The sequence below is a fragment of the Diceros bicornis genome, chromosome 36, assembly GCF_020826845.1.
Source record: "Diceros bicornis minor isolate mBicDic1 chromosome 36, mDicBic1.mat.cur, whole genome shotgun sequence".
NCBI lineage: Eukaryota > Metazoa > Chordata > Mammalia > Perissodactyla > Rhinocerotidae > Diceros > Diceros bicornis.
This window is the reverse complement of record NC_080775.1, coordinates 30747841-30764043: the sequence shown is the minus strand read 5'-3', so window position 1 is coordinate 30764043 and position 16203 is coordinate 30747841. Positions and strand designations below refer to the sequence as shown.

The following is a 16203-nucleotide window of genomic DNA, read 5'->3' as shown; positions in this document are numbered from 1 at the left end:
ACGGAGACAGACAAACGGAGGCCAGGATTTTTCCTTATGCAACTTTCCTTATCTCGGCCAAAGGAAGGCTGGTGGGGGGATGCCAAAGTGCAAAGCCACAGCTCTCCCTCCCCTATCTAAAACCTTGTAAACTTTGTAATCATTAATTGGTGGCAGTTTCCTTCCTCTCCTCAGGGCCTAATTTCGGGTGGCGCGGGAAGATTGATCAATGCAGCCCTGAACCTTCTGCTGTAGACAGAAATAACAGCTGACTCGAGGCCAGAACATCTGCTTGGACACTTGCACAACTGCTCCCCTGGACACCTGTTGTCACGACCACCACTGCGGCTTCTCTGCTTTGAACTCCCCTTTAAAAACCCTCGCTTGTAACTTTTCAGGGAGTCCAGGATTACAGCGTGAGCTGCTGGTTCTCCTTGCTCAGCGCTTTGCAATAAATTTCCTACTTTCTTCCACTACACCCGGTGTCAGAGATTGGCTTGCTGTGCAACAGGAGAGCAAAATCACTTCAGTTTCAATACGAGGAGTGGTCTTGGGGACCCTGACACCCACTGATATTATTTTTGTACCTCATCTTATAACTGAGTTTGTGCTTCTTTCTTAGATTACATAATTGATATGGAAGTTCTGAGTTATTAAACCTAGAAAAGGTACACAACCATGCTGGTTGGATAACTACCCTGTTGCCCAAGTACATGAACTTATGAAGAACTGTCTGAACTGCCACGATCATTCAAAAATATTCTATACAGGAAGGGTAAAGATAAATTACTCTTCAAACAAAATGTGATGCATGCAGGGATGCTATGCAATGCTAGTATGTCTAGTGAAAAAACCACTGGGCACCCCAGTGGACTACTGAAGCTCAAACAAGGAAAAAACCAACTGTACCTCCCCTCGCCATTCTCTGTAATTACATCAGCTACTGAATAAATTGCTGCCACTACTGATAAATGTATGCAGCCAAGGTCTTAGCAAGACATGCAACATACCTTTACTATTCTTTCTTGGGAATATTTGAATTCCTGTCATTTGTTTTCAATGGGTAGGACAAAACCTAGCACAGCATGAACTGCTAGTGACATCTACATATTCTATTACCTGAAGGAAGGGGTCAACACTGAAGAAGTATACTGCTTGCTTTCTAAGCACATCTGGTTAAAAATAACTTTAAATGAAAACATAATCCAGGGCCCTGTCATTCAAATGAATTGGGGGGAGGGGTCATCATTTGGACAGCACCAAAAAGACATATTCTATATCCTTTAAAGGAAAATTTATTGGCCCCGCAGCCCCCAACCATACAGGACTTTCTTTTTTAGGTACCCATGACATCACATTCTACACCTGATGATTCTTCAAAGCATCTGTATCAGTGCGACTAATTTTAAATGGAAGCTCTTACATTAAGAAGCCTTAGAAGAGTTCCAGGCATCACACAAACACGTTTTAACTCTATTTATGCCATATTCTTCAGATTCATGGGATTACAGGTACCTGTAAGCAAACTTTTGTTGACTGGAGCTTTTAGCAACAATACTTCAAGTTATTTGTCAGCTCCTGGATCTTCGAACTCAATGACTTCCTCCTACTGTTGAATGACACATGCCCTTTGGGCAGTGACTGCTAGTTTACAATTGGGCCCTAAGAGGGTAGATTTTCTCACTTTTCAACCAAAAATTCCTATCCCATGATGGGTCTTCTCTTAACCAAAATCTCATAAAATGTTACAAACCTAGGAAAATTCTATTGAAAAGGGGAGATAGCACATCCAATCCTGGATGGCCCATAAGGGCCAATCCTGGTCCTTACGACCTTATCCAAGTTCACAAAACATGGCTGCACACTCACTGGGCACAGAGATACTCCTCTCCTGTTTTAACCAAACCACTGACTTAGTAAGGCCCTTGCCTACAAGATTTGCCACCTAACAAGGAAATATGACTCACTGATGGAACAGCCTCTCTCAAAGGTCATAAAATCTAGTGGAGTGCTGCATTTGTCTACCAGAATGATGGTAAATTGTTAAGATCCCACAGAACTGGGCATTCCTCAAAACTGAATGAATTTAGGCATTGTTCATGGCCATAGAGCACTCTCTCCTTAGATTCAGTTATACTTTTACAAATACTCATGAGCCATTGCTAATGGCCTATTTAGATGGTCAGGCTATTGGGCCACCCAGGACAGAACTTTTAAAGACACACATTTTTCTGAGACATCTGCTGCCCAAGGAAATAGGTATGACAACTTAGTAACAAACTTAATCCATATTTTTCACGTATATATGCCCACAAGAAGGAACTAAATCTAGAGGAAAATATCTGATATGGAAAAGCCAATCAAGAATGTGTGACCATCATCTCTACTATAGTCTTGGATCCCTGTTCAAATCCATCCCACCATGAAGGAACAGAATGTCTAATAAGGAATTTATTTAAAAGACACAGAAGCCACTGTTGCCCATCAAGCCTATTCTACTTGCCATCTAAGCCAGCCTCTTTAAAAGCAACCTCCACAGTGATTGTCAGTCCAGATTTCCCTGGTTGTTTACAAGTTATAGGCTGCCATACCCTGCAAGGGCCCCTCTGTATTGGCTGAACTTCAAAGGACCTTGAAATCATTTTTTATTTCAAATCATTCCAAATCAATTGAAAGATCATTTCAAAATAAATAATATATTCCCCTTCACCCCTTGCTTTGGCCTCAGTGCATGGGTGGACACAACATATAGCTCATTTAAAAGATGGATATTTGTCTTTGCATCAGATGTTTCTGCAGACATCCTCTTCTGATCCTGCAGGTGACTTTGATGGCAACATAGTAACTCTGGGGTCCCTGCTGAATTTATCACTCCAGAAAAGCAACAATCTGGATCATCTCCAAGGAAGAATAACAGATCTCAGTTTGTCAGGTATGAACATGTCTGACCCTGGGAAACGGCTAGAGGAGGGATGTCAAGGGAGATGACAAATTTCTCTTTCTTACCGCAGATATTGAATAGACATTCCAAAACAGCCTTTTGGGCTGTCCAGGAGGTAGAGCTTATAATGTGAATTTACTAGGATGCTGGTTCTTCACTTTCACCTAACGCAGCTGGGAACCTCACTGACATCCTTTTCTCAGGCAATACTGTGGAAATTGCCATGCTCAGGACCAGGTGTCAGCCAGAGCTAATGAAGAGACTTATTACATTAACGAGAGTCCAAGAACAAGAGGTAAACAGAGAAGAGGCAAATCTTTATTTTTGGATGGCCCTGGTGGCTCCCTCCCTTCCTCCTTTTGGTGGTTTGGCAGAGCTAGCTCACAAGGACCATTCAATGGAAAAGCAGCCCTCATTGATATCAGCTATGGTAGTGTACAAAGTGCCTACTCTTCCAGGTGCTCCTTTTTTCTAACAAGGCCATTGCCTCAATCAGGAATCTCTCACTGTTACAATGTTGACTAGGTGCTCTCTATCCACTCCCAATTTTCCTATAATTTTGTAAAATGTTATGTGAGAAGGAAGTCTCTCTCAGGAGCACTTTTCATGGTAAAAGTGCTTGGTCCAAGCACACTTCTCTACAGAATAAGGATAGCTCAGGGGATATTGTACCCTCTGCTGTTTCTTAGTTTGTAAGGTTTCCCCTATAAAATCTACCTTATGCCTACAATTTGGGTCACTATTAATATGTTCCTTGCACAACAGTTAACTGATGAAATTATGAAATCTCTAGAGTTTTTAATGATAATGCAAATTTCCATTTGTAGAAGTTTATTCTGATAAAAAACTGGAAAGAGACAAAATATTTTAATAGTTTTTTATTTCATAATTAGGTAATCCTTCTCTTGATAGACAATACCTTCTTTGACCACCCAATCTACAATACCCTTCCTTGTGAGTCCCTATCAGTCACATATTACTATCTTCATTTATTACTCTCTAAAATTACCTTGTTTATATATTTTCACTTGTTTACTGTCTGTCTTTCCCATTATAATGTAAGCACCACAAAATAAGAGATCTTATTTGTGTTATGTATCAGTAAAACCCAATGCCAAGAACGGTGTCTGGCATATGAAGGTGGTAAAATATTTGTTGAATGAACGAGTTTAGTGTATAAATAAATTAGTAAATTTAATAATTAATTGCCTAATCTATGGAGAAAAAGTGCACATGTATTAATACAATTTCTCTTTTGTACAGATGTTTTTGTGCTTTATAACAAACTTAATTACTATTAGGGGGAAAAGTCCAAAAAAAAGGATTTAGAAAGAAGTACGTTGGATGTGTAACTCTTAAAAATAAAACACCAAGAAATAGCTTACATTTTCATTTCTAAAAGGTATGAATTTCAATGCTGTAATACATTTAAGAAAAGCTAACAAAGCGTATGATGTGAAACACTAAATTATTAAAATCTATTGTGTTTGATTAAATATTTGCCACTAACTAATTCCCTAAGCCAAAATAAATTGCTAAATGTTGTAAAGCGCAAAAAAAAAATGTACTTTATTTTAAGCAATACCACGTGTCTGCTCAGGTGGGATCTCCTTACTTCGCTCCCATCCACTCTCTGAAGGTTTGGGAGACTTTTCCAAAGTATTTCAGAAACTCTATTAGGATCTAAGAAGTAACCCAAAATGAAGTTTGATGAATAATATTGTGCCATGTGCTTAATAGTTTGAATTTTTTATTATATTTAGCAATATTCAACCTAAAGCTGTTAAGGGCAATTCTATAAAACCTACCAAGCTGAAACAACCTATTTCGTGTCATACATCCCATCATTCTCCTCAGTCTAGATTCAAAAAAAAAAAAAGAATTACTGGCCTTTCCCTGGCACACTGTGTAGAATCTAAACAACCTCGTCTTTGCGTCAACAGTTCAGTCCACCTGTATCACCTTTTCCTCATATTCCCCTGTTAAAATGCAACCCAACTGTCTTTCTTAAATTAAATGCTGTGTTATTCTCAACCCAGCCAGAAGCAACTTTTCCTCCTTTTTGATGCAGCTTCTTGGTAACTTTTCATAGAATGCATCTTTCGCATTATACTCTACTTATTTTTGCATATCTTGTCTGCCTTACTAGAATGTTAATGCATTGAGGACCACACAGTTGTCATCTTTCTACTCCCTATAATATCTAGCACAGTGCCTTGCACGGCATGGACACTCAGTCCATGTTTCCCTATTTGAACTAAATTGAATTGAAATAATCTTTCTCTTGAAGTTAGGAAACATTGTATCAATGAACAATTCTAGAAAAAAGCCATTTAAGAGGAATTGTTTGATATTAATTCTATGATGTTTTTCTGCTCTTAATGTGATATATTCCCAGTCTGCTTGTCATATCATCCTCACTCTGCTGTTCCCATCCAACCCTCCTTCCATTCTTCCACTTCCTATTATCACTCTTAACTGCGACTTATCAGCCTAGTAGAATGGGGGCTGGCAGGAGCAGTGACTCACAGTAACACTATCATAACCCCTCTTCAAGATTTTTCCCAAAGTTCATAGAAAGTAACTGAGATTGCCTTACTATGTCTTCATAGAGACTAGAAATTCTCTTTAAAATATTTTTGTTTCAGCCAATGTTTCTACTTTATGAGATTCACAAAATATATGAAGAGTCTATCAAATTCATCAGCAGCAACTAAATGTTCAATATTAAAACAACTTATAGGAAAAGTTATCACTTCATGTTCTTCAGGGTGATAAATTATTGGCTTTTCAGGATTTTCAAAGCCAATACGTCACCATGTTTCCATAGAAAAATCATAGTGGTATGTAATGCTCTACCATAATCTTAACATGAATATAAGAGTATCATGCTTTATTTATTTCTGTTTCTATACAGTTCATAAGCTGGTTAAGTTCCCATTAAAGTTGAAGATAAGTATTAATACTTTTTATTATACCTTCTCAAATATTCATAATACCGACCATACATATTTATAATGTAAAAGAATAAATGACAAGAAATTTACCCATAATGTTTGCAAAGCAACAAATGAATAAACCAATGTCTAATTTTCTCCTGAGATATGAAAAACATATACTTTTTAAAATATAAATAATCATTACAGACATTAAAAATGGAACTTTTCAAAACTTCTGGTCATTCATCATTACATATATTACATAATTCTTGCTAATTTATCTGGGTCTGTAATCTAAAAATATTAAAATTAGTAATGAAGCAGAGAAATGCATTCTTTGAGGTCATTCTTTCCTCTTTTCTGTGTGGCAATCGAAGCCAAAATTTTACATCTTAAGATGTGTATAATTAAGGAATAAATGCCTCATGCACATTGAATTTGAACTCTCAATAATTCAAGTTAATGATTGAAAGGAAACACTAACACACTTTATTCTCACTGAATAGCAACCTAATTACTGACAGAATTTGCTGCTCCAATAATATATCTGGTTCAGCCATTCTGTTGCTTGACTGTTTTGTGAATGGGTCTGTGAATCAATCATGATACGTTAATCAGACTCACTCACTAGTGAAAACTATAAGATTTAATTAGATGAATCAATCAACTCAATTATTTATGTGCACGTATATGCATATATATAAAGTGACTGGGCAAAAATGAAAGGCAAAAAAAATTTTTAAGTGAGTTGTTTTGTTTACTGAGGTCATGCATCTGAATGATGATAACTAACTTCAAAATAAGGATCAGTTCCTCACTATTTGGAAATTTAATGGCTGTTGTCAGGGGGAAAAAGTGGGTTTGTACACTAGACCTGGTCCTTAATTTAAATTTTTCATTTAAAAATTTTGTTTGACAGCATGCAAACACATTGATCTTTGATAACATCTGAAGTCTCAAACATTTTCTATTTAAAACTAGTTTCAAAGAAAAGAGTGCAATATTATAAGCAAAAATATAAATCAAGGAGTCTTATGATACTGAATTTAGAATGGCTATTTTTACCATTTAGGTGTGCAAACTGATCAAGATTAAAAAAAGAATAAATTTTTTTTAAATGTTTTACCTTTTTCCAATTGGGCTTCCATTTTGGACAACTGAGATCTGTGATAAAGATAAAATCAAATTTAAGTACACCAAATATGCACATAAAATGTTTATATTAAATCATTTAGAAAAACATCCTTCAAAGCAGTTTTTTAAAAATATGACAATTTTGTAAGATTAAGGTGTCAAAAAAGCTAAGACATTATCATATTTGGCATTGGAAGGGACATTGTAGAAGAAGAACTGCTACCAAAATTATATTTCTTTTTTTTTTTTTACTACTACATAGATATTTATTGGTGGTTATTAACTTAATTAATGTTTACATTTCTCTTAGAGAACATCGGATTCATTTTTTTTCTTTTTAAGAAACGATCAGGTTTCTTTCTGGAAAATAAACCTACATATTAGCTTTGTAAGGCAGGATACTACATAGTAGTATACTCTGCAGAGAAAGATATCCCTGTTCTTTGGGATAAAAAGACAACCACTCATATCAAAGTTGGACCACAGTGGAAGGTAGGTCAACCACCAAAATTATATTTCTAAATGAGAGCAAAGAGGGTTTTATACTTATAGCAAATAAAAATTATTTTAAACTTATCTGTTACATCATTATTTAATCTTTTTAATACTCTTTTTGAAGCAATTATATTTCAAATTTCAAATCTCTTGGGAAGATAACAGATATTTTCCTATAGCATAAATGTTGACTCTAGATTTTTATCCCAGGCCTGAATTTTACCTAACTCAGTTTCTTTTCTACACAGATTAGCTGGCTTTATCCTTACCCACCTATGGCAAGGATTTCTAGGTGTTCACCAAACTTTCTTTTCTTCTTAGGTATATTATGATCTATATCTCTAAGTCCCTCCTACAGTTACACGTGGTAAATGAAATATGAAAGAAAATGATGTGCACCACTTCCAGCCTGGTCAATGAAAATGACTCATGTTTAGTCTTCCATGTTTTTTTCTGGTAGCTGGATGTCTAAGTCCAGTGTGGCTCAGGAAGCTAAATGTAAGATGACAAAGCCTCCATATGCCAGGATACCTGAATGACTTGGTGGAACAGGACGCCCTAACACAAACACTGACCCTGAACTTCCTGGGACCATTTACATGAAGAAATAAGCTTCTATTGTGTGTGAGCCATTACATATTTTGGGCCTAATGTCACAAGAGTTAGCCTCTATATTAACTAACATACCACCAAGGGTTTTCATATGGCCTATGTAGATAACTAGGACAGAGCTAAATGATGCTGAAACCTAACATTCACATAGTGCTTTACAATATACAACAGCAGTTCATAAACATTATCTCATTCCACCCTAATGGCATTTTTATAAAGTATTATCATCTTCCATTAATTAAAGGTTTTATAGAAAATTATGCTTAGTTCCTGACAGAAATAATAATAGGTCTTACCCCTCCCTTTAATTAAAAAAAGTCTATTACTCCAATAAACAACTTTAAAAATAGGTACAAAAACAAAAAGGAACTACTTCTTAAGCATGTCATTAAGATGTATATATGACAGACCTTTTGTGTAATGTAATCTAGTGTCTAGTAGTAGGAGTTCCAAATATTTTTCCTTTACTCCGTTTAGATTTTTTTTTAAGATTTTATTTATTTATTTATTTTTTCCCCCCAAAGCCCCAGTAGATAGTTGTATGTCATAGCTGCACATCCTTCTAGTTGCTGTATGTGGGACGCGGCCTCAGCATGGCCGGAGAATCGGTGCGTCGGTGCGCGCCCAGGATCCGAACCCGGGCCGCCAGCAGCGGAGCGCGCGCACTTAACCGCTAAGCCACAGGGCCGGCCCCTACTCCTTTTAGATTTTAAGCTGGCTTCCCTGTGAAGCCCAGACCCAAGAGCACTGGGAGCTTCCCACCTCATCTGAGAACAACCTCTCTTGATATTAGCAATATCACCACTCCACAGCCAAACTAGGTCACTATAATACCTAGAAGAGCTATATCAATGAAAGACACGAAATAAATTTACAGTTACAATATATATGTAAGACCTTATTCTAGAAACAATAAAAGTGAAGAATGCATCTGCCTCACTGATGCACAATTATTTTTTTAAAAAGATAGAACTTACACGTTACTCCTTTACCTAGAAACTTACAGCAGTTCTTCCTTTCTGAAAATTGAAGACCAAACTGCTTAATTTAGCATTCAATTCAGGAGTTTTCACAATCTCATACCAATCTACTTGCAGTAGGTAGCCTCTAAACGGTTCCCAGTGATCCCTGTCTCATGGTGTTCATGCCTATAGTACCTCCTTCCCTTGTGTGTGGGCTGGCCCTAGTGACTACTTCTACTTCTAATGAATAGGATACAGCAAAAGTGACGGGATATCACTTCTGAGATTAGGTTCCACCTCTCTCCCTCCCTTCCAGCCTCCCTCCCTCTCTCTCTCTCCTTGTCTTTGCCCTTGCTTCCATGTTGTAAGTAGCCTTATGGAGACACTTCCATGGCAAGGAACTGATGTCTCCAACCAACAGCCAGCAAGCGCTTGGGGCCTAAAACTAGTCACATGAGTGTATAAATGAGCTTGGAAGTATGTCCTCCCCCAGTGGGGTCTTGAGGTAAATGCAGACAAGGCCAAGAGTGACCAAGATTCTTTGAAAATCTAATTTACCACTTTAAGTACTGCCCAGCTCTGGTTTTTCTTTGACAGTTATGGTGCTACAACTCAGATAGGATCAGATTCGTCTTTGGACCCCCAGAACACTCATTCAGCACTCTAAGTGCACACCTTTGAAGCCTTGTCTTCACTCATGACTCACTGATTGGGGGTCCATTGGTGAATCCACTCCTAAACCATTACTCCATTGAAGATAGTAGGGACAGATTTTGATTCTTAAGATTCTGAGTATACTCTAGAATCTGGTTAGAGTTCCAGATAAACAGAGGCTGGGTTAGAGTCCTAGGTTTCTCTGTTTGTAAGAAGCTGGGTTAGAGTCCCCAGCAAACAGGCCCCAGGCTTCTTTGTTTATAAGAGGCTAGTCTCTGTCAGGCACAGAAGCTATGATAGAGTCCTAAGTTTTCTGTTTAAGTGTAAAGGTACCATTAGTTAAGAACATGGGAGCTTCTCAACTGACTGAAACTCCCTTGTTGAACCCCTGCTGAGTATATGCCCGCCAAATCTGTCTGCTTCCTTTCTTGTTGGCATTATTTCACTAAGGATAATATGGAACTTCAATGGCCTCTTTGGGAAACTTAAGATCTCTCTCAAACTGGCTCCTCTAAAACCTCTCCCTTCCCATCACCTGTGCTCCTCATTCCTCCTTTTACCACCTTCAATCTTCACTCCAGTTCTCTTGAATCCTTTGATATGTCCCCCTTCAACCTCCTACACCTCCTCCACCCCTCTATCCACCCTGCCAAACTTTTCCCTTCCCAGTTCAGGTCCTCAGTTCCCTACAGCCACTTGAACTTTAGGCCTCCTATCCTCAATCAAGCGCTCTCAACAGACCCCAAAAGCAACCACCTGAGGCTGAAAAGAGAGAAAGAGGCTATTTGGAAACAGAATTGGATGTTATGTCTACTCAGATGAGCTGTGGAGACATCCAGATAGCCGCTAGATACTTCCTCAGTCACTTCCCAAAAATTACTCCACATCCTCCGTAAGATGACATATCAAGGCAAAAGAAAAATCTTAAAAGTCTCCTCCACAAATATTGGTGAACAGGTCATCTTAACTTGCCCCATTTGTCAGAAACACAATTTAAATAAAAATATAAAGTGGAAAAAAGACAAGAGCTAGCTCTTTTACATAAACCAGTGAGTTTGTATTACTATGTGTTCCTGACTCATGGCTAAAATTTTAGAATGAAAGTTATAAGATCTCTGTTTGTGGGGCCAGCCTGGTGGCATAGTGGTTAAATATGCTCACTCCGCTTCAGTGGCCCAGGGTTCGCAGGTTAGGATCCTGGGTGCAGACCTACACACCACACCACTCATCAAGCCATGCTATGGCAGCATCCCACATACAAAATAGAGGAAGATTGGCACAGATGTTAGCTCAGGGCCAATCTTCCTCACCAAAAAAAAAAAAGATCTCTGTTTGCATCTGTGTGTATGTTTATTTATATGTGTATGTATATATGTTATATATGTGTGTGATATTTTTTACCTCCAGATGGTATTACCAAATTAGTTTATAAAATCTTAAAGGAGTTTCATTCACATAGGCTTAGAGATAAATGAGTGCTTATATAAAGTAAGTATTCCTAAAACTCTCAGAATTGTAGAAACTAACTCAAATGTTTTTTTAAGTTCATACAATCTGGAATAATCTTTGGTAAATAAGGCTAGTTTTTAAATTGTTGTTAAAATAAAAACAAGCATGTCTTCAGAGTTGTCAGCATTAAATATAACGCAGACATACAATTTTTTTCTGCCTAAGTTGACTAGTCAAACAAGCTTATGTTATATATACTAAATGTTTACAATTATAAAACTATAAATCCTACCTAATAAAAAAATGTACAATTAAAATGACTTGCATGATACATGATAAGCACAGCAGTAAAAAAAAAAAAAGAGGGATGGACCATATGTTTAACTTTTTAGGTTCTTTGCTTGTGTGATATTTTTGATACTTACCTGATGTATTAACAAGGAAAATAACAAAAAGGGGACTAGCTTTGTATAATGTCTCATGAAATTGTCATGAGTAATTCAAGCATAATTGTTAAGAACAAGTAAAATTAAATAGATGTAAGTGGAATAAGTCTATAAATGTACTTTTCAATAATAATTATATTTTATAATGTATCTACTTAAAAATAGTTTCAAAAATCTTTTTGGAAACTTGAAACCTTAAAGCTATACTAAATTAAGTTAAATGATGGATATTTGTTAACTACCTAGATCATTTCCAAATAAGATAAAACACTGAAACATTAATTGCTGAATATAAGTTTATCTACTTTTGACATCTTGTTTTTATATGGTATAGAGAAGCTAAATATATTTTTGTCTTTTAATAAACATGAGAAATAAATATGGAAAAGACATATGACTCTGGAAATTGAAATGGTGTGTTCACGACTTTGCTGCAGAATGACAGTATATGGCTGATAGTTCAAAATTGCTTACTTCCTGGGTTTCTCTGCAAAAGAAAGTTTACTGATGGCTAAAATTCTAATTGATGTCTGTAAAATAAAACTACTAGGAATAATAAGGACAAAGAAAAACAAAACTCTGTATGAAAGGAAAGAAAGATGTGTTTTTGATAAGGAAAGGTATGAAGGACATTTTTTTGTTGAGGGAAAAAGAGAGTAATTTTGTTCTAAAGTAGAATGGCTAGCTGTTCCAGAATGAGAAATAGGAAAGAGTAGTACAAAAACTGAATGAATATAAAAAACAAAAACTTGTAGAAGCTTTGTGGAAAAGGAATCCTGGAAAATGAATTTTATGTGGGTAAAGCTAGGTAAGATTGGGATGGATTTATTTATAAGTTTTCTAAAAATGAACGTTAATATCAAAAATATACTGGTGCAAAACTAGGATTTGATTTTCTCTCTGTTAAAAGGACAAAGTTTTCTTGGACTATTGGTCTTCTCTTGATAAGAGATTATGAACGGTTTTTCTTTATCTCTTAAGTAATCTGCCTAAAAATCAAAGATTCTGTGTTTTACCAAAATAATTTCCTGTGCTTCATGTTGTCTTTATCAAATATTTAATTACTTAAGAACACCAAATCTTCTCCATATTAACGAGCTGAAGCGGTTTTGCTTTTTTTTTTACAATCATGTAAACCTCTATACTTGTTTTTGAAATCTTATTGTCACTTTTGTTAAATGGATAATTCAGTATTGTTTCATAGTGACCTGTGAACCTATCTAGTCAAGTGTTCAAACCTTTCGACATTTTTAACAACTCCCCAAAATCAAATGCTAAATCAAGTCTTTTTGACCTTGAACTACCTTTCAAATTTCCCAGAAGACCCCTGGAAAATCTCAAAGGATTTTTCTCTCACCTTGCAAAAGAGAGATATTAAACTAATTAGGCTTATCTTGTATGTTAAAAGACATGGGAAGCATTGTCAAATAAATGATGATAAACTTTCATAGGTTATATATGTCTGGATATTTATTACTAATATAAGTATTACAGAAATTGTTTAAAGTTCATAGAAATTTGTCAGTACCCTCATTGTCTGGTTATTATGTTAAAATGTTTTATATTACAGAAATAACCAAATTTCCTTGTCAACTACATTGTAATGAACTCGCATCAGATCTTTAACCTTGACCATTTTTGTCACTTGTCACTCAGAGAGAGTTACTGTTTTATTTTGCTTCTTCTCTGAAAGTGTTTATAATCAGCCACAGATGAGCATGCTCTACGGCATCACTTCAGTAACTTGGAGACCATGCCAGCAGACTAATAAGAAGTTCCAGAACTAATAAAGACGCTGATGGGTTCATATAACTGCTAATCCAAGATCAAGTAGAACAAGAATTGAATTAATTACAAGGGACTGAATGAATTGATGATCATTAAATTTTTTGATGACCCTTTGTAACATTGCTGTATCTTTAATATTTTTTTCCAGATTTAAAGAAATCTTTTTCTCTTTTCTCTTAAACTATCTATAACTTACAGCAATTTGGTCAAGTATACTTTTGTGAACAAAGATGAAACAACTACTCTTTCTCCCTACTTGATCCCTCTGGAATTTTGAAAGTCTTAGTGAGTATTCTTATTTTCAGGGCAATATAATTATTTGCATAAGTAAAATAAGAATCTATTTTCTTTGAAACAGAACATAATTAACAACATTGGTTATATTACTAAAGCTATGACTGAAATGTCCTATTAGAGAATGATGCATAAAATCAGATATGACCAGACAGTTTTAAGGAACTAAGGCTGACTTTATTGAGTCAATAAAACCCCCTTCAGGGGCTGGCACTGTGGCATAGCAGTTAAGTTCGTGCATTCCACTTTGGTGGCCCAGGGTTCACCAGTTCAGATCCTGGGCACGGACTCATCAAGCCATGCTGAGGCAGCGTCCCATATAGAGCAACCAGAAGGATGTACAACTATGACATAGAACTATCTATTGTGGCTTTGGGGAGGAAAACAAAAGGAAAAGAGGAGGAACACTGGCAACAGATGTTAGCTCAGGGTCAGTCTTCTTCAAAAAAAAAAACCTTCAAAAAACTGCCTGATATCTCACTTCTAGGGTTTCTGACCTTACAGGTGAGTAATAAAGATCACTTCCTGGAAGGCCCAGGAACCTCAGAATATCCTGAGGACTTCAAGAAGAAAGAAATTCAGGGGCTGGCCCAGTGGCGCAAGTGGTTAAGTGTGTGCACTCCACTGCGGCAGCCCGGGGTTCACTGGTTCGGATCCCGAGTGTGCTCTGACGCACCACTTGGCAAGCCATGCGGTGGCGGCGTCCCATATAAAGTGGAGGAAGATGGGCACAGATGTTAGCCCAGGGCCAGTCTTCCTCAGCAAAAAAAGAGGAGGATTGGCAAATGTTAGCACAGGGCTGATCTTCCTCACAAAAAAAAAAGAAGAAGAAGAAGAAATTAATTCACCCAAGTCTGTAGATAATTACAGGTGAAGTCTGACTGAGAGTCGTTGGCTTGGCTTCCTAGCCTCAAAAGGCTTTTACAAGTCCAATCTCAAGTTTCTTATGAAAAATTCCAGCAAAGCAAACTCAAAAGACCTATGTGGTCAAACACTACTCTTGTTGCACTTATGTAAATGATCAGGCCAATTTTAATGAGACTAGACTTACACAGAAAATGAATTAGCCTTACTTTGATTATCTTTGATAGAAATGGGGGTGACTACAGAAAGATAAATTATGTTTCAATAGAAAAATATAGCATACCCTTGTGGATATTAAATTCCAGTCCTGCTCATTGTCTTTAAGGTTTTGTTATCTACCTATAAACTGGACTGAATCCTGAATTCTAGTTTCCTCTAGTATCTGGCCACAACTCTTCAATTTAATGTTTCCAATTTTTCTCCCTTCTGACTTGGAATCATTGAGAATTAAAACTGTCCTTTTCCCAAAGACTTTCAAGCTGAAACTGGATGACTTGATATAAACTTCAAGGAAATCACCATGACACATTATGTGTGGGCAGCCTTCATGCCTGCTCCCACTCAGAAAGTTCATTGGAACACCCAATGCCATCACCACAGACATTCAAATTGCACCAAGAAATTCACTGCAGAATTTCCACTGCTGTCCTCACTCCACCATCTAAAGATACTCTGAGCCCAACATCTAGAAAGCTTCTTGACTGGCTTCTCTCTGGACTCAGAAACTGGGTTTTTAACTGTTAATCTTTGTTTTTATTTTATTTTATTTTATTTTCATAGAAACTCCTCTCATTAAAGCCTGAGTGCTAGCACCATCCAGCAAATACCCTCTACTACCAAGTCCCAGCAGATGATTCAGCTGGTCATTAATGAACAAAAGGTGACCAAACAAGAAATGGACTTATATTGTTCAAAGGAAAGAAGAATGTTTCTTCTTTCCATGAACATGAGGAAGGACTAACAAAGATTCTTTGCTTGACCAAATTTTATTCAAACTCCTGTACCTTCTCTTAGGCCCATCTGCGCACTTATAAAATCCAGTCTTAGCAGGCACCCTGATAAGTCAATTTAGCAACAGTCCTCCATCTTCCATATCTGACCGTCCTCAATACCTAATCAGATTCCTCGTCCTCTACTATCCCCCAGGTGATGTCTGATCATTCTTGCCTGTCTTTAGTAAAGATCCTGTTAGGTCAGTTTAGCCAGAATCTTCCTTAACCCTGAAGTATCTTCATAGTAATTTTCCACTGACCCCCCCCCCACCCTACTCCTCGATGATAAATTCTCACTCGCCCAGGGTGGATTAGGAATTGAACCTGATTCTATACTGAGATCTTTTTTCCTCTATTGCAATAGCCTTGAATAAAATCTGTTTTTACCACTTTGACTACTGCCTAGCTCTGCTTTTCCTTTGACAACATTTTGATTACATCCTCGTGAAAGACCCTGAGCCAAAGGACTCAGCTAAGCCCTACCTGGATTCCGGACTCATAGATACTATAAGATAATACATTTTTGTATTATCTTATCTAAGCCACTAAGTTTTGAGGTAATTTATTATACAGCGAAGTATAACTAATACAGTACTTTTTGTTCCTCATTCATTTTTTTAACCAGATGAATTTTAGGAAATGAGGGATAGAGAA

The 16203-nt window shown here is 36.8% G+C and overlaps 1 protein-coding gene across 1 annotated transcript in view; it reads right to left on the bottom strand.

Annotated features, from left to right (window-relative positions):
* CCDC7 (coiled-coil domain containing 7) overlaps nt 1–16203 on the bottom strand; it is a 403315-nt gene that overhangs the window by 241835 nt on the left and 145277 nt on the right. Inside the window, 1 exon segment of the mRNA XM_058532824.1 lies at nt 6986–7023. Coding sequence (XP_058388807.1) covers nt 6986–7023 — 38 coding nt within the window.